Consider the following 27,320-nt stretch of genomic DNA (forward strand, 5'->3'; position numbering starts at 1 on the left):
TTACAGGATATTTTTTTTAAGGTATTTATTTTTTAATTGAAGGATAATTGCTTTATAGAATTTTGTTGTTTTCTGTTAAATCTCAACATGAATCAGCCATAGGTATACATATATCCCTTCCCTTTTGAACCTCCCTCCCATCTCCCCTCCCCAACCTACCCCTCTAGGTTGATACAGAGCCCTTGTTTGAGTTTCTTGAGCCATACAGCAAATTTCCGTTGGCTATCTATTTTACATATGGTAATGTAAGTTTCTGTGTTACTCTCTCCGTACATCTCACCCTGTCCTTCCCTCTCCCCACTGTCTCCATACATCTCACCCTGTTCTTCCCTCTCCCCATGTCCAACAGATCTTCTTTTCTAAGCTAGCTGAAAATCACTAAGCTGTCAGGTCTGTGAAAATGACAGTCTTGATTTTCTGGTATTATTCAAAAATATCTTTTAAAAATTGCAAAAAAAAAATTATAACCCCACTCCTGGAGATTATTGCTGCTCAAAGTATGTTCTCATACTGGCAGCATCACTATACCTAGGATACAGCGCAGAGCTACTGAATCAGAAAGTTAGTGTTTCCACGAGCTTTCCAGATGACTGATGCATGGTAAAGTTTGAAAAGCAGACTAGAGAATTTACAAGTAGGAAAGGCCACAAGTCTATGCTAATGTTTCAATAATAAATATTTAGATTCTTTACATGTAGCAGGTTAAGCATAATACTGTCTCCGCCACCATCCATACAGACTGGTAATTTCGAGCACACTTTGCACCCAGATCTTGGTTTCTAAATGCCATTCTTTATTAAGTGGCTCCAAGGCTTTGTGCTATTCTTGCAACTTTGCATTGGACATTATTTGTAAAATAAAGAAGTTAAAATATTTCAATTTCAAAAGATGGAAGATGACCTGAAACACACAAAAATCACACAAGTTTCCAAAACTGATTGGAACTCCAATTGAGTGTATTTATTTATTATAATCTCCAAAATAATTTCAGTTGGCACAACTGCTTCTTAAAACCACATTACTATCAGGCTCAATTTAATTACAACCAAGCAATTCACAAAGACATTGTAAGCAACAAAACATGCTCAATATTTCTTTGAGAAAGGTGCTTCAGATATGTGTACAGCATGCCTGGGCATTACACAAAACTTTTAGAAGATGATTCTTACATGCCCAAGTTTTGTACCTCTTCTGTTGTGACATCTGTGAAAGGCTAATCCTTCCACACCTCCCGTAAAACCCTTCATGGTGCAATCTGCCTTTCTCTTAAATTTTAAAGAATATTCTAAGTCATTCCTTAGGAAAGTAAAACTATACACATTTCCAAGGGGGAAAACAAGCTGCTTACTTTTTATACTATACACTTCAATTATGGGTTACTAACACTTTTTAAAAGCTTTGTTACATTTTAAAAAGTACCAGCTAATGAAGACAAAAGTACAAAATATTTATCAGCACATTAGGTTCTCCTGAAATCACAGTTTTCTGGATAGATACATGCAGCATCACTAAACATTTTTCACTATGTATTACACATAGCTTGGAAAGAATTTTAATATTTCAGCCTGTAATGTCCATGTCTTAAATAGCATTTTGCTTTATTCCTTTAATAGTGCTAAACTCTTTTAAAAATTTGTATTTATTTTATAGATCTGACTCACTGAATTTTCAACACCATGGTCTCACCTTGGTTATGAAAAAATATCTTAACATCTGCAACTTCAGCTGGTTATACTAGGGGGAGAGGGATTACCACAACTTTATTATACCTCGTATTAACAATAAACCTTCTCACAGAGAAGAAAATACTTTAAATATCTTGAATCATATTTACAACAATAAAATTCACATTTCATGCTTTAGTGAGACCCTTAAATCATCCACAAGACAGTCCTTTATAGTTTATTGGAATAGAGCCCTTCTGTACATGGACTTCTGCTGTGTGCCACATATCAAGCTCTTGATTTTATGAAAACAGCAAAACTTATGTTGTCCTCCTGTCAAGTAGAAAAACTGAGGGTACATCTTCCCAGCCATCAGGTTGTCACCGAAACGCTATTATCACAGCGAGGTGGCAGCCAAGGCTTCGGACCTCAGGACCCAGAAGGAGCAACTCGTCTGTCCGCAAAGTGCTCAGAAGCCCGGGTGTTCTCTAATGTGCGTGATAGGATGAAAAGAGCCCTCTCAGCACTGGCCAAACAGCTCACTGATGTGTCTATTGCACGGGATCTTCGAAGCTTCCAGAAATAGTGCTGTATGTCTTCCCTTTACTACTATATACATTTTTCTGATAAGTTCAGCGTTTCACTGGGAAACGTGACTTGCAGGGAGCTCCCCTTGGGGGCGGGCCCAGCCCTGCAGCTCCCGCCAACCTCGTCCACCAGTAAGAAGCTCTCCGAGTCCTGCCCCTGTGAGGAGTCTGAGGTCTCCGATATCCGCAGAGTCCTAAGCGACGTGCTGTCTATTTGGTTCAGGCCCACGCCGGGCACACCTGGCAGCAGATTCCTGCCTCCCCCGAGGCCGTTTTCACTGAGTTCTGGCGTGTACAGGAGGGTCTGCGACGTGCTGCTGATCTCCTTCAGCTCCCGGGAAAGGAAGGAGCGGGAGTGGCCGGACACGGCGGAGGACGTCCTTCTGCTGTCTGAGCAGTGCGGTCCCGAACGCTCCCTGCGCGACCCGCCGATGCGGCAGAAGAGGCATTTGATCTTCTCTATGGCTTTACTGAGCACTGTCTTCCGCAGGAGGATGTATATCCAGGGGTCCAGGATGGGGTTCACGGAAGCAATTCGGATGGCCTGCAAATCCGGGTTTTTGCTGATGACTGGCTCCAGTTGTGGCCGGTATAACTGGTTGACGAACACCCGCACCTGCGAAAAGGAGATGTCCACGTTTAGTGTTTAGCATTCATTCATCAACTGGGAAAAAATTTGCATGCAACGTCTAACTTAGTAACCTTGCTGTGAGTGCTTAGTCGCTGTCTATCCGACTCTTTGCGACCCCATGGACGGTAGCCCGCCAAGCTCCTCTGTCCAGGGGATTCTCCAGACAAGAATACTGGAGTGGGTTGCTACGACCTCCTCCAGGGGATCTTCCCGCCCCAGGGATCTAACCCAGGTCTCCCGCATTGCGGGTGGATTCTTTACCGACTGAGCCATTAGTAACATTAGCTGCCCTCTTTTCTGTTAGTAAGTGCCAAGAGGGGACTTCCCTGGTGGTTCAGTGGTTAAGACTGGTATTTACAATGGAGAGGCCTGGGTTCAATCTTTGGATGGGGGAACTAAGATCCCACATGCCTTGGAGCACGGTCAAAAAAATTTAAAAAGTTTAAAAAAGTGCCAAGAGCAGCATATATAGAACCAGGAAGACCACCGATTACCATTTATCGAGTTAGTATAACTTTAATATATCAGTAACCACCTTATGAATATCTTCTCTGGGTCAAAGATGGATAAAAGAATGCAATGTGTGTATAGGTGACATAGGCATAAAGAATTTTATTAACTTCATTTCTGTGCTTTCTCACAGAATAGTGAGAAACTTTTAAACTTGGAAATTTAAACCAATATTTGAATCTATTATTATCTAGAATGGCCAGAGAATAGTTTTTATTTAATCTAGTGTTATCAACTCTTACTTCAAAAACCTTTTCCATAAACCAATTATGTGTCAATAGTTTTTTCCCCCTCTAACTGCATTCCTCACCTAGATTATTGCATCAACCACCAAACTAGCTTTCCCATCTCCACTTCCTGTTCTCTCCAAACCATCCTCCAAACTGCCACCAGAAGATTATTTCTCAAATGCAGATTTGATTATGCTACTCGGCTGCTAAACCTTCAATGGCTTCCTGCTGCTTGGGAACCATAGTTCTGTTCAACATCTGTCACTGTGAATCCATCCTGAAGCCTCCACTGGAATCCACCCCTCCTTTGTATCTCTGGAGCATTTTAGAATAAACAGCCAGGAGCACTCTGGAGAGACCAGACTCACTGAAGAGAGTATAAATTTGTAAATTTGAGGAAAACTATCATTTTATTCCTTAGTGGAAAGGCACTTCTTATTTTCTCTGTTTTTAAAAATTAAAGTACAGTATTATGTAAATGACAGGTGTACAGTATAGTGATTCACAATTATTAAAGGTAATACTCCATTTATAGTTATTATATAATACTGGCTATATTCTCTGTGTTGTACAATATATCCTTGTATCTTATTTAATACCTAATAGTTTTACCTCTTAATTCCCTACCTCTATATTGTACCCCCTTCTCTTTCCCCACTGGCAACCACTTGTTTGTTGTCTATATCTGTGAGTCTATTTCAAAAAGGCACTTGTAAAACATACACTTCCATATTTACTCCTAAAGAGTAGATCTTAAAAGCTCTCGTCATGAGAAAGACATCTTGTAACTAAGTGTGGGGATGGATGTTAATTAGACTTATAGTAGTGATTATTTTGCAATATATACAAATATCAAATCATTATGCTATGCACTTGAAATAAATATAATGTTACATGTCAATTATATCTAAATAAATATATGTGTATATAAATACACACACACACAAGACACACACCAAAAAACCCAAAATTTTACTGTTAAAGGATGATGATGCTATCTGAGTCTTACTTCTAATTCCACCAGGATCATTATATAATAATCTCACAATAATTCATATAAAAACAGTGGTTTTTAAGATAATATAATTATTTGATAATTATTACTTGCCATTAGTAATTATTTTAGGTCAGGGAGAAGTAAGAGGTGAGTCTCACGGCCAAGAAAGATGCATTAAAAACCATAAAAAGAAGAAAGAACTATAGAAGCATAGCTGGAGCCATTTAACCAAGGGCAAATATGTCTAATATTAAGAAGAGTTGATGACACCGCCACTTTGTCAAACAGGATAATAATATTTATGGGGTATGAATCACTAAGAAAGAATAGGGATATTTTAGATTTATAACAGACTGGATAAAAAGAAGTCTAAAACATGTAAATAATTCTCATTAATCTGCAAAAGTCAACTTATATGAAACATTTCTAAATGATGCTAGATCAGTGGGGTGTAACTGTATTTCTACTTCTTCCTATACTGGAAGACCTCAATCAACTACAGGTATATAATCCTTTATCAAGAAGTTGCTGTTGTTTTGATATTCATTTGTTTTGTTTTCAGTTGCAAAACCTGAACTCACTAGACCATGATGCTATTTATAATTTTATTTATTCCTCTTGATGTGAATATTCCCATGTTTTGCTCCAGAGGTCCCTTTCCAGTTTCTGATGGGGATATTACATATTATATGTGGATTACTAAATTACTTTTCTAAAAGCCAAGAAATTCTGAATTTAAAACACACTTGGTCCTAAATATTTTGGATAAGCAATTACATACAGCCCTGTAACTCTCATAGAATAAAATGGTGAAATGGCTCTAAGATGAAATTATTCCCTTGATCTCTGGAAGACAGCTAAATAAAAAGTGTACTAGAATGAACAACAGTATATGATGGCTACTCTTTTTTTTTTTTTTTTTGCCCAAACCACACAGCATGTGAGATCTTAAGTTCCCTGACTAGGGACAGAACTCACACCCCCCTTCAGTGAAGTTCCTATGATAACTCTTAAAATATTTTTAGAAACTATGTTTGTATAAATGATTCTACCAAGACGAAGGATGACTGACCTTCTGTCCTTTCAAAAACCAATGGAACAAAGCATCTTGATTTCTTCCTACCATACTCTTCATTGAGGTTCTCAGCGGTGCCTGGGTACAGAGATTCCCTCAGGTCTACGGACCTTTTCTCAGATGAAGTGTTACTGAAACCAGGAAGTTTTGAGAACCTTATTTAGATCCACCACCCTGTTGGTGGCTGATTCTGGCCTGGGCCTCAGGTCTCCAAATTACTTTCATGTTGCTTTTTCTGTTTTACCAGGCTAGCTAGCTTTCTACTTAAGAATTATCTCCTGACAATGGAAATATTGGTAAAATACAAAGCATGAGGTCTATATTTTACTCACATCACACAGTAGGTTCTTAAGGGTAAAAGAAATGATGGATTTAAATCTGGACTTAGTATCATGCCCTCCCCTGAGTGTGCTGCAGCTAACTTGCTTCAGTGGTGTCCGACTCTGTGCGACCCCATAGACGGCAGCCCACCAGGCTTCTCCATCCCTGGGACTCTCCAAGCAAGAATACTGGAGTGGGTTGCCATTTCCTTCTCCCCTCTGAGTGTAGCCTCTAGAAAAAACCCAAGGCAGGATTTGGGTGAATTTGAGACTTTTAGCCAGTAGGTGGCAGTGTTGCTCTACTTGGGAGCTGGTCCCACAGCTCTCCCTAAGAGGTTTGCCCAGCCACTTCAAGACCCTCTTTCAGAACAGAATTTTAAATCTAAAGTTTGCATTTCTTAAAACTTTAACATTGAAATACTTCATTGGTAGTTGTTTCTCCCACCGCTTCCTCGAGGGAAACACATTTACTACTGAAAGGAGTAAATTTTTTTAACACCTGAAATGGCTATAGAAGGAATGAAATTTGTAGCTATTTAAGGGAATAAACTAGGAGTTACCATTTATTTTTTTTAATTCCTATGACCCTTCAGAAAAGTCAGTGTTGTAAAAAAAAATTAATAGTGAAGTTTCATAATCAAGGTGACAAGAGGCAAGGAAAGAATTATTTTGTGGCTCACTTCATGCTCAGTGGTAATTGAAACTATAAGGGCATGAAAAGGAGCCTTATTTCAGTGTTCCATGGTGTGTGTGGGCGGGGTGGGCATACAATTAATATAAGCTAGTGAACCTGGTCATTTCATGTCTTCTCAGGAAAGCAGAGCTCATGGGGTAGCAACAAAGATGAGTATGAAAAGCAATGTTCCAAATTTAGATGAAAACACTCTAAAAAGCTGGTAAAATGATTTGAAAAAAATGAAGACGGAGCTTTCCTTTGCAGCATGATCTCAATGGAGACTGACTTGAATAGAGAAAAAGAAGACAAAAGTGAGCAAAAGCTCCACGCACTTGACTAGATTTCAAAATAACCACAGCCATCTCTGCCTCACTTTAAAGGCTGTACTTGATTTGCTTCCCCAAGGGGGCAGACCCCAGATTAGGATGGGACCATCCACAGCAGGACTCCAGCGTCACGAAGGGAGGAGAGAGCACTTTTCTGCAATTCTTGTCCAACAGGCTCTGTATGTTACACCAATAAACGTGTTCAGGCAGTTTTCAGTGTTGGAAGAGCGTGCTGCTAAGAAAACCGAACCTCTGAGGCGGGTGGGGAAACACCTTAAAAGAATTCACTGAATACAAACAACGTATATAGTCTCTTGCAATTTTATTAGTCTATTTCTTCAGTAGCTGCTGATTTGCACATGTGGCTTATTGTTAGCACTGGCATACATGACAATATTCTAAACTTGTTGAGGACGGCTAGAGATTAGGATTCAGGAACATACCTTGGAAAAAATATGATAAACCCAAAATTAAATGTGATGACGGGAAAGCTATAAGGAAGGCTACATGTTGTAAAGATAAATGCCCAGTTCTGTTCAAATCCTGGCTCTCTGCTCCATATAATTTATGAGCAAAATCATGAAAGGGCTTAGTACAAATATGTGGAAGCTTGGCTACGGTGGAATTTATCAATAATATGAAAACCACAGCTTAGAGGTCGCTTTGGGGTATAGTTAATGACGCGCATGGTCTCTAAAACACATACTTCCTGTTTAATGAATTAACCTGTTGGCAGGGAATGTCTAATTGAAAAGGAATGTTGAAATTTTGATTAGACTGATTTGGGAGTTGACTGTCGACATAGAAATGCTTTCCAATAAATGACGAGAACCCGTGATTGGATTTGTATGTGCTCCTTGTTCTGTTCCGAGCACATGAAAGGAATGTTCTATGTGTGATCAGTTATCTAACTGCCCTGTGAAGGGTCTAAAATTGACACAGCTGTTACTAGAAATTCTTCCCACCTCCTTTTTTTTTTTTTTTTTTAGTGACAAAAATCTCTAAGTAAAGGAGAGGGGAGAGAGTTCTTGGGTGGGTGGTGGAATGAGAGCTCGGTTTTCCTTCCCTCTGCATTACTGACCGGCCATTTAACTGCAGAGCAACTGCTTTACCTCTACGGGTCAGTGTGTACACTGAAAATTTACTTCTGAAGTGTTTAGTTTCTTTGAATCCTTAACTTTGAACATTCTAACAAGAACCTTCAAGAATCACTTCAGCTCTGGGAGGAAGAGATCTTGTTAGCAGATATTCCATAAAATCAAGCCTTGACAGGTCAGCAAAGCATGGTGAAAAGAGCCTTAGACTAGGACTCACTCCCAGCCACCCAGTAAATAGCATGAAATAAAGTCATTATCTGCAGTTGAGGAATCTGAGGTGCAGAGACAGAGAAAATATTGGTCAGCCCTCCTTTCTTCCTAGAGCTTTTTTAAAGACTCAGAGGAGAAGCAGGGAAAAACAACCTTACTTTTATGTGCTGCTCCAGTCTTCAAGGTACTACTCCTGCGTCTGCAGTTTTATGTTCTGGTTAAAATTCTGCTTTTGGGAATTGCTACTTTTTAAAAATTTAGCCAAATTTATTTGGAAAAAAAAAATCCTTCAGGTTCTGCTGTAATAGTGCCTGGATTTATGGCATTCTTCATGTACCTATGTGATTTTTAACTCATCTGGAACCCCATCAGTTTCTTTTAGTTTCCACTTCCAGTCTGCCCGCAGTAAACAAAAGTTTATCTATTTACACAGTTTTCCTCTGCTCTAATAAACCTTTGGCGATCAAATGCTGATGAAGGCTTATACAGACAACTAGTTTATAGTAAGGAACCAAATAAACACTTAAAGGAAGCTATTTTCCTAAGTTTCACTCCTCCCAGGCAGAAGATGAATCAAACTGGCCATTCTACTTTTAATAGAGGTGAAGGCTTGCTACTTCAGAGTAAGAAGAAAGAAAATAAAAGAAACAAGTAAGCAATAAATACTGCCATAGCATGCCTGTGCATGGGGGAAAATGCCTTTCAAATCCTGTAGTGTAACTGTTTAGCCCTGAGGCCAAAGACTGGATTACAATAATGTCTAACATTAGTAACAAAATTAGGTACCAGACATTGATCCAGCTGCAGCATTTAACACCAGGACCTTAGGCTGTCTCACTTGCATATTTCTAAAGAATTCATTCCCTTTTATTTATTTTGAGCATAAACTCTTTCATTTCTTTAGCTTCTCTTGTATTTCAAAAACCAGAGACTGCTTATAAACAGAACAGACAAAATGACATTAACCTTGTCCCACTAAACCTTGTCATGCAATGTTCCCTGTTGATTGTATTTACATCTTTTCTCTTCATTGCTTATGACTCACTTTAGAAAATTTTGCAACTTCAGCACAGTTCCTTATATAACTGCAATTAATTTTTCCAACCTTTCTCAAATTTCCATTCCAAAATCTATTTTATGAGATATATATATTTTGGAGAACAAATTAAAATTGACTTTTATACTAAATTCAATACCAACTGCCTTCTAAGAGCCACTGTCGTTTTTCTTTCTCTGATATCCGAAAGTCAAAAATGTGGCCGCTTTGCAGTGATGCTTGTTTTCCTTATGTATTGTAAGTCAAGGTTTGTGAAACTGCACATCAAGTGTATTTGCTCTGTTATTTCCAAGGCATTTTAAGTGTTTGGAAGGGTTTGATTTGCCTCCAATAGGATTACCAACCAACTTGATTTGATAAAGTTAAAAGAGATTCTTCATTAGTTTCCTTGAAACTGAAGATAGATCTGACTGTTTTAAAAGTCAGAGTTCAGAAATTTTCAACTCAAATTACAATATGAATGTGAGAAATGTGGAAAAAAAAAACAAAACAAACAAACCAAGAAAGTTGTAAAAGTGATCCAAGGAAGGCTACAGCTGTGAATGCTTCCCTTTTAATTCTTTCAGTCATTGCTAAACTGTGGGCGGGTGAGTAATATAATGACATCATTCTTATCATTAATTTACAATTAGATCTATTCTGAAGCTACCATTACTTGTATGATTTCTTATTACTTCCAAAGGTATGTCTATGTGATTATTTCTCAGCTGAGCCATTTTCAATTTGCAGGGTAAAAAGGTTAATATCACTACACAACACTGACTTTTCAAAGAGTAGACAATCCTTGTTAGTTTAGATGTGGTCAGTCTGCAAACCACAAATATAACTCCTATAATTTCTTGCCTCTTGTTCCTTAAATAATGTCAAAGGCTTTGTGATAAATGGCTTTGCCATCAGATCTACCATTTCAGCCCGTAAGAGGCTTTGAAGAGAACAGTTCATCTGCGACTGTGTGGTCATCAACAGCTTCGCATGCTTGCCTCCAACCAAAACACAGTTTAAAAGTTATGTGCATGTTGCTAAACCTCTAGCTCTGATTCCTCAGTTCTTTAAAGTGGATGTTCTGTAAATAACAACCACTCACTCTGGCATTTACTGTTCTGTAAAACATAAGGCAGAGGCCACAGAAGGAGGCCCCAGCCAGAGCTGTTTCTTCTAAAATCTCCCTCTATTCTAAAGGTGCCATTACAGACAGTAAAATATGTTTATGTGGCTCAATTAACTCTGTAAATTATCCTGGGTCCTGGGAGGGTTTAAAGGCCCTTCTGGCCAATTATATTTACTTCTGTTTATACAAATTGGCAAGAAGCTACTGTACACCGGCTCTCCGCCACCTTGGAGTTCCATTTACAGATGGAAGGAGTTTTATCCATCTGTAATTTTATATAATATTTTATATTAAAATATTTTATTAGATATAACATCAATTTTATGATATAATATTTTTATCTTAAAATCTCTGAATAGTATTAGTAAAGGAAAAGATGGAATAATAGCCTATAACATTTATTTTCTCATGCTCCCAATCAGCATTCAAGAAAAACAAAACCAACTTTTTCAAGTTGATAGTTTAGAATTTCCAGGAATGTGGTGTTTTGAGATATAGAAAACTCAGGACTAGTTGCTTTCATGAGAAACTCTACATGAAGTATTATGTGCATCTGCCCATGGGTTTCTAGTGCAAAGAGAGGAGAGCTAGGCAGACTTTCAAACTTTCTGCTTGTAACATTTTAAAACATTTGAAAAGTTAATGCACAGGCAATGTTAAAGAAGATGGTGTCCTTAAAATAAAGTGTACCAAAACGCAAACTCACACACACTGTTTCGAAGGCCAAAATTAGAAGTGTTCTAGGAGGGAGACATGACGTCATATTACAGAAGCAGCCTTGGGGTTAGATTGGTCTGAGGTTCATCTCAAGTTGCAAAGCTTTGGCTTGGCAATAAATAAGGTGACCATCTGTAAAGCCCCATCTCTCTAGAAAGGCACTCTATCTCTCACAGTTGAGAATGTGAATTCAATACCCCAGGTGCATCAGCCTATCCTCAACAGGTCCCCTGAAACACCTTGCTTTCCTGGCCCCTAGAAAGAATGAAGCTCTGGGCCTTGCCCATGGAGGGCCACATGTGTACCGAGATGTTTTCCTGAGGGACTCACTGCATGGCAAAAAGCAAGGAATTTAGCTTGACAGTCTAGTTCTGCGGGATTATTTTAAGCAAGTAATTCCCAGTGTAAAGTGAAGGAGTTAGACCAAAATGCATCCAATATCCCTTCAAGCTCTAAAATTCGACATAAGCTACCAAAAGAAAAATTTAAAAAAAAGACATAAATCAGAACACTAAAAACCCTACTACTGTAAGGAGTGGACACCAAAGAAATCACCGGCCCCGACGGTTCGGATTCTGCCTGAGGATGGGGCTCAGTCATACTACAGCGGTTTCCTCTCTACATCCGACGGAGAGCGCGCGTGTTCTCGGAAGGCTCAAGGCCACTGTCAGGCAGCCTGAAGTAGGGGCTGTCCCGGGAGGGAAAGGAAACTAGGCTTTCGGGGAAAGAAACTCGGCGATGTAGGGGAAAAGCACCTGCTGCACCTAGCTAGCGACGGGGCCTAAAAAGAGCCTGGGCGTGGGGACCCCACGGTGGCCTGTGGCCGAGGAGAGGGAGAGCAGGGAGCGGGCGATGGAGGAGGGAGGTGGACGCAGGAAAAGGGCCGAGTAGGGCCCTGGCCCCTGCCACTCACCACAAGCGGGATGGAGCAGATGAGCACCACCAGAGAGGTGGCGATGAGTAAGATGACCATCTGGATCTCGGCGCCCGCGATGCGGCGGAAGCTCCGGCGGCGGCGAAAGTCGCTGAGGCGCGGCAGGGCTGGGGAGGAGGCGGCCGGGGGAGCCCGGCAGGCTGTTGGGGCCAAGGCGACGGCGGCGGCGGCCGCGTGGTGCTGCTGCTCGGTGCCCAGCGAGGTGCGGCGCATGAACTGGCGGTGCATGCGGAGCAGCGCGCCGCACACGAGCACGTTGCAGAGCACGGTGGCGAGGATGAGGAAGGAACTGAAGCCCGCATACATGTAGGAGAAGGCGGCGTGCGCTGTCACGTTGGTGGTCCAGTCGATGAAGCACCAGGTGGCCGGGTACTGCAGCCGCGAACTGCCCAGGCCCATGCTGGGCAGCGCGCAGAAGAGCACGTTGGACGCGTAGACCGCGAAGAGCGTGAGCCCCGCCAGCCGCTTGTCCACGTAGTGGCTGTAGAAGTAGGCGTGGTTGATGGCCAGGTAGCGCTCAATACTCATCGCACAGATGATGCTGAGCCCCGACAGGCCAAAGAAGAGGAGGATGAAGGTGCTGTACTCGCACAGCGCGTGGCCCCCGGGCCACTGGCCCTTCAAGTAGGTGGCGATGGTCACCGGGCTCACCAGCAACGTGCCCAGCAGGTCGGTGACCGCCAGCCCGCATACCAGTGTGTAGAAAGTCGTCTCCTTCTGCTCTTTGCGCGACTTACAGAGCACCACGATGGCCACCAGGTTGCCCACCACCCCGAAGATGAACATCACCGCCGGGATGGTCACTGGGCTGTTCAGTGGGTTGGAGGCCTGGGAGGATGATGCATTGGTCCCAGGGGCGGTCATGGTGGTGGCCGACGGTACACTGCCTTGGAGTGCAAGGCTGGGTCTGTGGAGAATAGGAGAGAGACGAAGAAGCGATGAGGAGAAATTGCCACCTGCAAAAAGGTGTCAGACCCGCTCCCAAGAAACAATATGCTGATGAGAGATCGGGGGAGCAACTCGATCCAACATCGTGGACTGTAGCCACTTATCAACTCAGCTACCTAAATCTCCAGGCTCCGGATAAGTCCTGCCGGCAGCACCACTCTACGGGCATTAATATTTATACGTTGATACGGTCTTTCTCTCCTCTCACCAACCCAACTCATTCCATTGCCAAGATGAACAAGACCTATCTCAAGGGAAAAGTGGCTTGCTCGTTTTCCCGACAGATTCTGAGTCAATAAAAGTCTCGCTGAAAACAAGTTATAGAAGATAATTTGAAGAGAGCACTCTTCATTTCCTGGCTACGCTCAAGGGGCGCCCGCACCGCTCTCTGCCCAGTGCCCCCAACCCTGTCTCACCTGTGGAAGCCGCGGAGGTTGCAATTACGTAAGCCCCCAGGGTCAAGACTCAGATGTCCTGGACAAGCCTTCAACCTGCCCTCAGCCGTGCCCTGTTCAATGTGGAGCTTGCCAAGCCTCTGCCTTCTCAGAGCCTGCTCTCGGTGGCAGCCAGTTTTCCGGAACTGGGGTCAGTGGTCAGCTTTCAAAAACTTGGAGAAACAGAAGGGCAGCGAAATGGGTCAGTGAAGCCTGATCATGGATTGCTTTTTTCCTTCGTCTTTTCCTTCGTTTCTTCAAAGACGATCCAAGCTTTGCGGAGCCCGCAGGAATCGTCCGTGGGCGGACAGCTCTCAGGTGTGCGGCGGCACGCGCTGGTGGCACCGAGCCTGGGTACCGGGCTCGGGCCGCCCTCCTCCCCAGCCCAGGGCAGCGCGGGCGGCTACCGGGGCTGGTGGCTACAGCTGAGGGCGCTTCTGACGCCCTGGGGGTGGCTTGAGGTCCCCTCGGCCCGAGGCTCTGACCTGGGGCGGTTCATCTTCCTCTCGGGCTGCCGGGTTTCCAGCTCCGCTCTTGCCAGTCCAGCCTCTGTACAAACTTTCCTGCAGCTTCAAGTTTCCCTGGCGGGGGCGGGGCCACACAGCGCGCGGCCTGGGCGCCCATTGGCCAGATGTGAAGTGGGTGGGGCGCTCGCTCGCTCCTGTGCGCGGCGAGGAAGCGCTGAGGGCCGGAGGGCGGGGCCCCGGGCGGCGCGGGTCCCACCACGCCTCTGCCCGCTGCTTGTATGCGGCTTTCCAGCCCACCGCGGGGCTGGGATGGTGGAGGCTTGGCCTCCCTGCTCCAGGCAGGTGGTGCTGAAAGGTCGCGGTCCGCGGGGACCCTGGGGGAATCCCGGTATTCTCCTGTGCACCCTCTTAGCTACTTTGAACTCGGCATCCAGGGCGGACAGCTCTGAAACCCTCATCTTTTCTTCCTCGCTGCCTCCTTCTCCAAGTGGGCTATTTCTCTCACCTTCTTCAGCCGAGTTGCAACATCTGGGTGCTGGGAAGGGAGGTCAGCGGCTTAGGACTCTACCTAGGAGCTATCGAGGTGTGTGTGTGTGTGCGCGCGCGCGGCTCTGGGAGGAGAACGTGTGGGTGCGTGCGCGAGTGGCCCCGGATCAGAAGTAAGGGTGTGCGTGACTGTCGTGGTGGCTGGATGGAAGAGTGGGCATCAGGATTAGGCGGAGAAACGACGAGGAATCCATCCTCTCACCACGAAAGGAGTTCGTTGGCAGTGCCTAGACAAAAAAAAAAAAAAAAAAAAAAGGTGAGGGGGTGGGGGGAAGCCGGGACAGCAACGTCTTCCGTCGCAAGTGGCAGAGACCTGCGGCTGCGGAGAGCCGGCGCGCGGCCCTCCAGGGGACGGACAGTGACTGCGGAGGGCTGCTTGTCGAACCGCGGAGACCTTTGTCCTCCTTCGGGGAACTTCTCCGGCCCGTGAGAACGGTTAGACTGAGTTTCGTGTCTGGGCTCGGTTAACAGTCGGATTTAGACACCTTCACCATGAATTCTTGGAAAGGCTGATACTGGGATTGTTTTCAAGTAAAGGAATTGTCCAGTCACTACCTCACTGGTCAACTCTTGGAAAAGCCTATTTGCTCTACCTTTTAACCTTTGAATTACAATTTGGCTTCTCGTTATCCCCTTCTTTCTATTTTACTTGCTACAGTCAGAACTGTTCTATTAATATTTTACTTGCTAAAGTCAAAACTGAAAACTAAAAAAAAAAAAAAAAGATTGTAAAACTTTATGGCATAATTATAACCGCTTCACCATTTTTTTTAAACCGTAAAGTGAGATTGTGTGAGCCTTCATAATTTCAGTTCCTAGGATCTCTTTCCAGAGGTCGATACATGCATTTTAAAATAATGCATCTCCTCACAGGATAAATAACTTGATCCTTTTATATGCTAAAGCGGGCACTCATGCCTTTATTATTTCGTGAATGTACAAAACTAAGAATTTATCTGGTGCTCCAGTTATTCTCAAGTGACACAGTAACAAATGAGTAATAGGAGAAACAAAGCATTCCAGTTTTCAGCTAATTACAGGACATAATTGTATAAGACACCATGTGGATATATTGATATAACATCAATCTGTTGTTTGTATTGTTTCCACATGAATATCAGGGGTTCGGAAAGAAACACATTTGGTAGCAGATACAAAAAGAACTGATGAAGATCCATCAGTTTCTCAGAGCCCGAATCCAGTATAACCACTTCTGTTGTCTGTGCTTCCTGTTAAGTAGTAAGCTCTAGGATTGTGTCAGCATTGAAAAAGGAAACTGCACGTTCTACCCCCAGTCTTTTGTGACCACATTGCATCACAGTCACCCTGTCAGGTGGATGTTAGTAAGAGTTTGAAGGGGAGGTGGGAAGTTCCACTTACAATCACCCTCTGCTAATAAAATTTTTTTTCCAGTTCTCTTTGCATTTGAAGTTCCTAAAATGGAGAACAATTTTAGTTGGTCCTTGTTAACTTTTCATGATGAAGAGTATTTTATATAAAAGTTGAGGCACTCTGTTGAGAGAATTAGGATTAGAGATTTTAGCACATTGCTGATAAATTGGACTTGTTACCAATAGAGCTGTTTTTCTTACTACGCATTTGCACTTACTTTCCAAAGTAGCTTTATGAAAATGAAAATAAATAAGAATCCAGAACATTAGACTGAAAAAATGTTAGGAGGTTTACCTCTACCGTCTCTTGGTACATGATTCTTAAAACTTAAGTTTAAGCCTTCAAAAGTAGAAGTTGAAAATTTGGAAACAAATATTTTATTTTCTTTATTTGAAAAACTGGGACACTGTTGTTCAGTGTCCCTCACGCTGTCCTGGGAAGGTACATTGCAAAAGAAAACAAAGAATCACCATGATTCTTTGTCATTTGATTCTTTGACAATTCTTGTCATTGTTTGTGTATTTTATGAAAAAAATTTATTCTAAGCATTGATTTATTTCCTCTCTTGCAATTTCTGCCTCAATCCCTACTCTACACTGCAAGTCCCTGTTTCAATTCTGTCATCAAATCCTCCCTGAAGGTTTGCACTAGTCCAAGAATGGCCTCATGATCCTTTTGATTGCTCTCTGCTAGCTAATTACTGGACTATTCTTGTAGATCAACATCATAAGGCAGGAACTCTTAAAAGCAGAGTCCACTTGGAGGCTACCAACTACATTCCCTTTGACTAGGTTGAATCTTCCTTGGGTCAAAAGAATGGGTAACAAAGGGGCTAGTCCTGGGAGGAAGGTAGCAGGATGAATCAGATCTGGCCTGGACCATATACTGAGGCAAAGCTGGCCAGATCTTAGAGCATTCCTAAACAGCTAATATTCACGTATCAAAGCCCACACAAAACCTGCTCTGTGTCATTCAGGACTGGCCATATAGATACTCAAAAAGGTGAAAAAGGTGTTGATCTGGTGCAGATAACCCAGTGCCCATGGCCACATCTGTCTTCCATGTGCTCACCCAACTGGTTTAGTAAATTACAAGCATGACATTAACCTGATGTTGGGCATGAAAAAAGGTCCATGATTGTGGCTTTGGTCCCTCCCTTTTTAGCAGTGCATTTTAAATGTGCACCTAATTATTTTCATTTTCCAAGCATAAGTTTTGTGCTGATTCTGCTGCTTAGGGCTGTTATACATGTTAATACTGTGATTGACTCCTCAGCATCTTCATGTGGGCCTAAATTACCACTGTGGAGGCTGGTCACCACCAAGTGATTGCTTCAGGCTTGCTTCTTCTCTGACAGTTTCACTCATCAAAGTGACAGCTTTCTACCTTTTTATTCTTCCCCTCTTCTTTCTCCAGACAGATATTTCCACTGCACTCCCATTGTAAACTGGGCTAATGGACAAAGAAAGAAGATTATTTAATTAATATTGATCATTTTGAAAAAGAAACTTTTTATTTTGTATTGGAGTATAGCCAATTAACAAACAATGTTGTGATTGTTTCAGGTGAACAGTGAAGGGACTCAGCCATACATATATTAGTGTCCATTCTCCCCCTCAAACTCCTCTCCCATCCAGGCTGCCATACCACATTGAGCAGAGTTCCATGTACTATTCAGTAGGTCCTTGCTGGTTATCCATTTTAAATATAGCAGTGTGTACATGTCAATCCCAAACTCCCTAACTATCTTGCTCATTTTGGAAGGTACAGGTGGAGAGATAAAGTCTTATAAGTCCAGGTGTCTCTTCTACAGGAAGATGGACATGCTGATTATATTTTAGTTTCTTCTCACTTCCCCCAAATTGCTGTATATTTTAGCACTTCAGAAAATACACAGAGACTCCCTGGTTTAGTCATCAACACCCTCATTTTCTATAGCTTGTTGACTGCTTTCCACGGAACTTTCACAATTGCATTCAAAAGTGAAAGAAGAAAATGAAAAAGTTCGCTTAAAGCTCAACACTCAGAAAACTAAGATCATGGCATCTAGTCCCATCACTTCATGGAAAATAGATGGAGAAACAGTGGAAACAGTGGATGACTTTATTTTTTGGGGCTCCAAAATCACTGCAGATGGTGACTTCAGCCATGAAATAAAAAAGACGCTTTCTCCTTGGAAGAAAAGTTATGACCAACAGCATATTAAAAAGCAGAGACATTACTTTGCCAACAAAGGTCCGTCTAGTCAAGGCTATGGTTTTTCCAGCAGTCATGTACGGATCTGAGAGTTGGAGTATAAAGAAAGCTGAGCGCCGTAGAGATGCTTTTGAACTGTGGTATTGGAGAAGACTCTTGAGAGTCTCTTGGACTGCAAGGAGATCCAACATAAAGAAAATCAGTCCTGAATATTCATTGGAAGGACTGATGCTGAAGCTGAAACTCCAGTACTTTGGCCACCTGATGCAAAGAGCTGACTCATTGGAAAAGACCTTGATGCTGGGAAAGATTGAAGGCAGGAGGAGAAGGGGACAGCAGAAGATGAGATGGTTGGATGGTATCACCGACTCAATGGACATGAGTTTGAGTAAACTCCAGGAGTTGGTGATGGACAGGGAGGCCTGGTGTGCTGCAGTCCATGGGGTCACAAAGAGTCAGACACGAATGAGCAACTGAACTGAACTGTGCTCATCTTAGTAACCCCCTTGAAGGTGTTAGGTGGGTGTGATGGAGACCCATGCTTTACCAAATCCTGTTTTCATTTTTTTCCTGAACACATAGCTGGATGGCATTTCCCAGACTTCTTGTGACTAGCTGAGGCTCATGTGGCTGTATTCTGGCCAGTGGAAATAGGAGGAAGTGATGTGTGTCACTTTCAGGCCTGGTCCCTAAAGGACCCTGATCCTCTGTGCTCTCTATCTTCCCTTTTCTGCCAACAGGATACAAGGCCCTGGTGTATGGCAGAACAACTAGGTAGAAGGTAACTGGGTCCCTGTATACCTGCATGGAGTGAGGACCTCATTCTAATCCCAGTGACCTTCACTGGACAATGAAATGAAGAGAAATAATCCCCTGAGATTTGAGGGGCTGCTTGGTTGGGCAGTTACCCTGTGCTGACAAAACAGTATGATTGGAATCATCGGTCTTCAGTAATGAGACTATGGACACAGAAAAGCTATGTGACTTGCTCAAAGGCACAAAAATTAGGCCAGCTGAAATTTATCCAGTGCTTAGCTTGTGTGAGACAGTGTGCTGAATGATTTATGCATATGTCATCTAACCACACAAGAAACCTATGAAGAAGGTACTACATAGTAGTAGGCCATTTACAGGTGAGCTAACTGATATTTGGTTGAGGAATGTGGAGGAGGACATTGTCATTTCTTAAAAGACTACAAAGCATTTGGGGATGGCAATGTGAAGGGTCCCACTGGCTGCTGGTTGAGGCTTTCTGACCATCTTGATTCAGTGTGACCCTGGCTGTTTGCTCTGCCTGTCTTCCAGTTGATACCTTGTCTGTTGATTGTCTTTCCAATAAATTATTTTCCTACTTAAATTGATCGTGCTCAGTTTCTATTGCTTGCAAATAATCACCCCACCTAGCACAGAGAGGTTGAGTAAATTACAGATCACAGTATTGATAAATGGCAGAACAAAGATTTAAATCTAGGTCTGTCTAATCCCCAAACCTCTATCTCTAACCTCTGTATTTCTTAGCCCAGGAACTACAGCCACATGACTGTTAGTCTTCTTTTTTTCTTTCTCAGTATCATTGGCTTTGGGATAAAGAAAGTCTGGATTCAAGGTCATAGTAAATAAGTGAAGTTGCCTAAACCTTACTGAAAAGGAGTTTTTACTACATTGATTCTTTTGAAGTTTAAGTAATATAGTAATCCACATGAAGAAAATTTCTGGCACATATTAAAAATAATTATTTTTACATAGTTATGTTCCCCAAATTTATGCATATAGCATTTATCCTCCCTGATGTTTTAGAGGGCATCATAATATATTAAGTATATATTACTTTGATAGAACTTATTTTTGCCTCTGCCTTGCCCAAAATATCTAAAGACTGGTTGTATATATAATCACAGAAAGAGAATTAAGGTATTTATTAGATAATTTTGGGCTTTCCTGGTGGCTCAGTGGTAAAGAATCCACCTGTTAATCAATGGAGGAGATGTGAGTTCAATCCCTGGGTCAGGAAGCTCCCCTGGAGGAGGAATGGCAACCCACTCCAGTATTCTTGCCTGGGAAATCCCATGGACAGAGGAGCCTGGTGGGGCTATAGTCCATGGGGTCACAAAAGAGTTGGACATGACTTAGCAACTAAGCAATAACAATAACAAATAAGATAGTTTAGTCAATCCCCTTTCCTTCCCTTCGTGAGAATGAAAGAATTACTTTCAAAGTGATGATTCCTATTGCCTACTTATGTTAACTTTATTAGATAATTTCTCAAGAGTACACCTAATATTGACTGTAATCACAGTATAGCTATTGAGCTGATATTAGTAAATTTTACTCAGACACAGAATTTACCTGGTTTTCTTCCAAAATAAGTTTCCTTTTTTTTTTTTAAATTTTGAGATATATTTTCTTTTTTTCTTCTTTTTCTTCCTTCTTTTTTTGGTGTGCTTATTATTATTATTATTTACTTTACAATAAAAAAATAAAATATGTGCACACAGTGCATTTGTTTATTGACTTTAACAAAAAAGAAAAAAGTTGATTTGTGTTTGGAGAGACTTTATTCTTTGGAAGATCAGAAATGTAACATTTTACTGGAACTAATATCCTTTCTAAAAACCATCTTCTGATGGATAAATGCTTTAGAAAATGATGATCTATGTATCTTAAAAAATATTAATATATATGTATATATATACATATATATGAAAAATGTATATAGATAATTTAGAAACTAAAGGACAGTATAAAGAAGAAAGTAAAAAAACCTGTAATCCCACAACTTAGAAATAATCAATGTTAATATTTTCTTGAATTTTGATTATCTTTTTTCTAAACATATGTAAGTTTTTATTGCTCTATTGAAAACTTGGAACTGTATTGTATATATAAGTTCTGTATTCTCTACTCTATAACCTAAAATTACATCAGAAGAATTTTCCAATTTAATGAAATCATTTCCTTTTAAATGGCTTAATTAATTTCTAGTAATGTTTGTAATTTATTTAATAGTTCCTTTAATGTTCAACTTTTAGGATGTTTCCAATTTTTGCTGTTACAGATAATAAACATGCTTAAACATAAAAAAAAATTTTTTTTGAGATATTTATAAGAAGAACCAAGGCACTTTTATTTGGAAGAAATGAATGCAACTCTCCCTGGAAGCAGGGAGCCAATGTGGGGAACTTGCAGAGGGGAGGAAGACTGGGAGGGGGACATTTTCAATCAAAAATGGATAGAAAAAAAGCAAGCATCTTTGTGAGCAAAGATATGATGGGGAAAGTAGCTGTTCTTGGACAGGGCTCAGCCTGTTCTGCCAAGTACTGTTTATAGCTATGAGGTCCCTTGACTTGCATCAGCTTATCCAGGGCGCCACTGGAACCCTGTCCTGCAAAAACTGCTAGTCTGCTAGCACAATGCATGGCATATCCAGAGTAACATGAGTGTTCAGAACTTACCCTCTTGACCTTTGTCATCCATACAAATTCCACTCTGCATCTAGTCTCACAGTAGTCTCTTCATTTCCGATACTTATATGCAGACACATCCAACCTAAAGAGATATACACACAAGTTGCTGCCCCCAGCCTACCAATAAACGCATCCCTGTGTGCATCCTCAGACACAGATCTCTCAGTTGACCCAGGACGTGGACAAACATGATGCTTTCATTCTTCTGTGAGTGAGGTGCTTTACCTGGTGAACTCATTGCACTTGAACTGCCCAGTCACAAACATTTCTTCCTCCTTTCAGCCTGCCATTCATTCATCCATTGAACAAGTACTTGTGTAAAGGACTAGGATAAACTCTGAGTGCATCCTTTGAACAAAATAAACAGTTCCTGCCCTTATGTAACTTTGTGTAATGGGAAAAAGCTTACTGTCCAGAAAGGGAAACATTCAAATAAGCACATACACTTAGATATTTACAACCTGGCATCAATGCTTCATTTAGATTTGAGAGCAGGAATGGCCATTCTGAAGAGGTGGTATCTTCTAACCAGAGTCTAGTTTGTTTCCCTTCAAGATGGCTCTTTAGTTAACAACAGGTTATCTTCCACTCACAGTACAGGAAGCTTTAAGCATATTCTGGCTCAGAGCTTCTCAAGCACTCTGTTTGATGCTTCAGAAAAGATAGCTGCACACTCTATAGGCCAATGGCTAGATCAGGGAAGGTTTCTGAGAATTCAGAGAATGGATCTTGAGGAAACTGTTGTTGTTCAGTTGCTAAATTGTGTCTGACTCTTTGCGACCCCATGCGCTACAACACACCAGGCTTCACCGTCTTTCACTAAGTCCCAGAGTTTGCTCAAACTCATGTCCGTTGTGTCGATTATGCCATCCAATCAGCTCATCCTCTGTCGCCCCTTTCTCCTCCTGCCCTGAATCTTTCGCATCATCAGCTTCTTTTCCAATGAGTTGGTTCTGTGAATATTCAGGCTTAATTTACTTTAGGACTGAGAAAACTAGGAGCTGAATAAACCCAACTGAGGTGCATTGAAGTAAAGGAAATCATTGAAATTTGAAAAGAGGAACCTATGACCTGAGAAAATCTACCACTTTACTGGGAACTTCTGCAACAGAAGTTCAAAGCTCTTTGTTGTGGAGGGTGAGGTAGAGGAGAAGTGAAGCGGGATTGCTCTCTGAGGATAGTAATACCAACTTCTCCGACTATTAAAATTCAAGTCAAAATTAGTATCAGGCCTGCCCAGCTCCGTGCATTTCATGTTAAAAAGTATTGGTCACAAAGGAAACTAAAGGTATAACCAAGACTTTGCTATAGTTTAAGAAGGTCTAAGAGTATGAAAGTCAAAGTCAATGAATAAGGCTGTTTGTTTTATAGGAAAACTTAAAAAAAGCTGTAGTACTTAATTTAACAAGAAATGAGATTTGATTGTATAAATAGCAGTTTTAAAAATATGACTTTCTGATGCTAAATTGTTTTGTGTTTTCTATAAACTACATTTTCTATAATCTATTAAATAATAGATTATATATTAAAAGAGCTATATAATTTGCCTAAGGTGTTTCTGCAGCAAGATTCAATCATTTAATCTAGCAGAAGAAAAGCAAGTACATCTTTTTAAATTGAAACATAGTTGACATACAATTTTATGTCAGTATCAGGTGTACAACAATGATTTGACACTTGTGTACATTATAAAATGACGACAGATCTAGTAACCATCTGTCTCCAGAGTTATTACAATATTACTGACCATATTTCTTTTACTGTATATTATATCCCATGGCTTATTTATTTTCTTTTTTTTAGCATGTCTTAATTTATTTATTTTTAATTGGAACTTTACAGTGTTGTACCAGTTTCTGCCATACATCAACATGAATTAGTGTATGTATGTTCCCTCCCTCCTGAACCTCCTTCCCACCTCCCACCCCATCCCACCCCTCTAGGTTGTCAGAGAGCACTGGGTTGAGCTGTCTGCATTGTAGAGCAAATTCCCACTGGCTATGTGGTAATATATATGCTTCAATGCTACTCTCTTAATTCATCCCAATCTCTCCTTCCCCTTGCTATGACCACAAGTCTGTTCTGTATGTCTGTGTCTCTATTCCTGCTCTGCAAATAGGTTCATCAGTATCAGTACCGTTTTTCTAAATTCCATATATATGCATTAATATATGATATTTGTTTTTCTCTTTGTGACTTACTTCACTCTGTATAACAGGCTCTAGGTTCATCCAACTCACTAGAACTGACTCAAATGCATTCTTTTTTGTGGCTGAGTAATAATCCATTGTATATATGTACCACAAGCTCCTTTATCCATTCATCTGTTGATGGACATCCAGATTGCTTCCATGTCCTAGCTATTTTAAATAGCACTGCAATGAATATTGGGGTACCTGTGTCTTTTTCAATTATGGTTTCCTTAGGGTATATGCCTAGTAGTGGGATTGCTGGGTAATATGGTAGTTTTATTCCTAATATTTTAGGAATCTCCATATTGTTCTCCATAGTGGCTGTTACTAATTTACATTGCTACCAGCAGTGCAAGAGGGTTCCCATTTCTCCACATCCTCTCCAGCATTTATGGTTTGTAGATTTTTTGATGATGGCCATTCTCAATGCTGTAAGGTGATACCTCGCTGTGGTTTTGATTTGCATTTCTCTAATAATAAGCAATGTTGAGTATTTTTTCATGTGTTTATTAGCCACCTGTATGGAGGTAGAGAAATGTCTGTTTAGGTCTTCTGCCAACTTTTTGATTGGGTTGTTTGTTTTGGGTATTGAGCTGCTTGTGTATTTTGAAGATGAATCCTTTATCATTTGCTTCATTTGCTATTATTTTCTTCCTTTTTGAGGGTTGTCTTTTCATCTTGTTTGTGGCTTCCTTTGCTGTGCGAAAGCTTTTAAGTTTAATCAGATCCATTTCTTTTTTTTTCTTTCTTATTTTCATTACTCTAGGAGGTGGGTCATAGAGGATCTTGCTGTCATTTTTGTCAGAGTGTTCTTCCTACGTGTTCTTCTAAGAGTTTTATAGTTTCTGGCTTTATATTTAGGTCTTTAATCCATTTTGAATATATCTTTATGTATGGTGTTAGGAAGTATTCTAATTTCATTCTTTTACACATAGCTGTTTAGTTTCCCAGCATCACTTACTGAAGAGACTGTCTTTTCTCCACTGTATATTCTTGCCTCCTTTGTCAAAGATAAGGTGCCCAAAGGTGCTTCGGTTTATCTCTGGGCTTTCTATCTTGTTCCATTGGTCTATATTCTGTTTTTGTGCCACTACCATACTATCTTGATGACTGTAGCTTTGTAGTATAGTCTGAAGTCAGAAAGGTTTATTTTTCCGGCCCCATTCTTCTTTCTCAAGATTGCTTTGGCCATTTGGGGTCTTTTGTGTTTCCATATAAATTGGAAAAGTTTTTGTTCTAGGGAAAATGCCATTGGTAATTTGATAGAGATTGCATTGAATCAGTAGATTGCTTTGGGTACTCTAGTCATTTTCACAAAATTGATTTTTCCAATCCAGGAACATGATATATCTCTCCATCTGTTTATATCATCCTTGATTTATATCATCAGTGTCTTATAGTTTTATGTATACAACTCTTTTGTCTCTGTAGGTAGTTTTATTTCTAGGTATTTTATTCTTTTTGTTGCAATTGTGAATGAGATTAATTCCTTAACTTTCTGATTTTTCATTGTTCGTGTAAAGAAATGCAAAAGATTTCTGTGTATTGACTTTATATTCTATGACTTTACTAAATTCACTGATTAGCTCTAGTAATTTTCTGAGAGTATCTTTAGAGTTTTTTATGTATAGTATCATGTTGTCTGCAAACAGTGAGAGTTTTACTTCTTTTTTGCCAATCTGGATTCCTTTTCTTTTTCTTCTCTGATTGCTGTGGCTAGGACTTCCAAAACTATGTTGAATATATATATCACACCTTTTTTTTTTAATCTATTCATCTATCAATGGACAGTTGAAGAAGCAAGTACCTTTTGAAGATATTGAATGTGAGGACTGTGAATTGAATATATATTCGTTTTCTCTCAAATCGTGAATTAGTATAAAAGTGTCAGTTGCTGAGAAGTAAAATTTTGTGAATTTTTTGTGACTGAAAAATAACATACACTTATCAAAAGTGTCTTGCTGTGTTAATGATTTGACTTTATCTCTGATCCTATTCCATTAGTGCTGAAGGGACTTTAAAAGAGCTGCTGACAGTCTAAAGTTTAGGGTAATTCACTCTAAACTATGTATGTTCAATTTAAGCTTTGATAGCAGTCAGTTCTTACTTTAGTATTCTACCTATGGATTGCTGCTGCTGCTAAGTTGCTTCAGTCGTGTCCGACTCTGTGCGACCCCAGAGATGGCAGCCCACCAGGCTCCCCCATCCCTGGGACTCTCCAGGCAAGAACACTGGAGTGGGTTGCCATTTCCTTCTCCAATGCATGAAAGTGAAAAGTGAAAGTGAAGTCGCTCAGTCGTGTCCGACTCTTAGCGACCCCATGGACTGCAGCCCACCAGGCTCCTCCGTCCTTGGGATTTTCCAGGCAGGAGTACTGGAGTGGGGTGCCATTGCCTTCTCTGACCTATGGATTAAAACGTTTTTTTTGGATGCATTGTAAGGCATGCAGGATTTTAGTTCCCTGACCAGGACTGAAAGGAAGCACAGAATCTTAACCACTGGACCACCAGGGAAGTTCCAAAACACTTTTTAATAGCCAAACAAACCATAAAAGAAAAAGTATTATTTAGTTTTGTTTTCCTTTTCCTGACTTGAATCTCATTTAAAATTTTGTTTTCCAAATTGAACATTAACAAAAATACTACCAAATATAGAAATAAAATACATTTCCCTCTTGAAGAAGAGGCCATCCTCCAGATGAGGTTTTACCTGGACTTATATAATTTTGGAGATCCTGTTTACAGACTTCTTTGGGTTCTTACACACCACACAGTCACCTGGGCTTGAAGGTGTGGCACTAGAAATGCCCAGTTTATGAAGTGTCCATAAGTCTTAGACTGTTAAAGGAAGTCCAAAGTTCTCTCTTTTTGGCCCAAATGACAGACCAGTCAGCTTTGAACACCAAATCGAATCTTTTAGACCTTGCCAAGGACTGGTCTTACGAAAGATTTAAAAATACATTTTTAAACAATTCAGTACCCTCTATATTTTTTTTTGAAGACTTCCCTTTCTTGTTTTTAAAAGGTTAGTTTATTCTCTTTGAATTTTGACAGAATGTGCTTTTGCATTTGACTTTTTTCCGAGATTCAGTTTGTGCAGGAGAATTGGAGAATTGGATGTGCTGTTTTACAGATCTGCATAAGCATTCACTTTTAGAGAAAGACACCTGAGATCTCTGTTGCTTTTAAAAGCTCTATTTATTAGAAAGTGGTCAGTTCTGTCCAGGTGATCCCTTCATCGATCTGTAGGGGTTAGTGGCACACTTTTGTTGGGCTTTTGTTTGTTTGTTTTTTAGGAGTTTGAGGAAATCATTTCTCTTGCAAAGCCGGTATGGAGCTTATGATCCCTGTACTAACGTGTTAATTGTGGCATTTTAAGCTTGGGCAAATCCTGACTTCTCTTTTCTCATTTACATCCATAATAATGATAAAAGCTTTCCTATAATTCAAATTAAGACTGTCTTGGGAGCTTCCTTTAAATTTTTTTTTTTTTTTAATTTATTTACTTTTGGCTATGCTGGGTCTTCATTGCCTTGTGGACTT

At 40.8% G+C, this 27,320-nt stretch overlaps 1 protein-coding gene across 1 annotated transcript; it reads right to left on the reverse strand.

Annotated features, from left to right (window-relative positions):
• Positions 1-943: 943 nt before the first annotated feature.
• On the reverse strand, positions 944-14,068 carry PTGER4 (prostaglandin E receptor 4). Its single transcript, XM_055555274.1, has 3 exons — positions 13,504-14,068; positions 12,119-13,046; positions 944-2,867 (listed from the first exon to the last, which is right to left on the reverse strand). Exons 2-3 carry the CDS (start codon positions 13,001-13,003, stop codon positions 2,274-2,276), a joined length of 1,479 nt encoding a protein of 492 aa, XP_055411249.1. The 5' UTR covers positions 13,004-13,046; positions 13,504-14,068; the 3' UTR covers positions 944-2,273.
• Between the last annotated feature and the right edge of the window lie 13,252 nt (positions 14,069-27,320).

This window comes from Bubalus kerabau, chromosome 18, assembly GCF_029407905.1.
Source record: "Bubalus kerabau isolate K-KA32 ecotype Philippines breed swamp buffalo chromosome 18, PCC_UOA_SB_1v2, whole genome shotgun sequence".
NCBI lineage: Eukaryota > Metazoa > Chordata > Mammalia > Artiodactyla > Bovidae > Bubalus > Bubalus kerabau.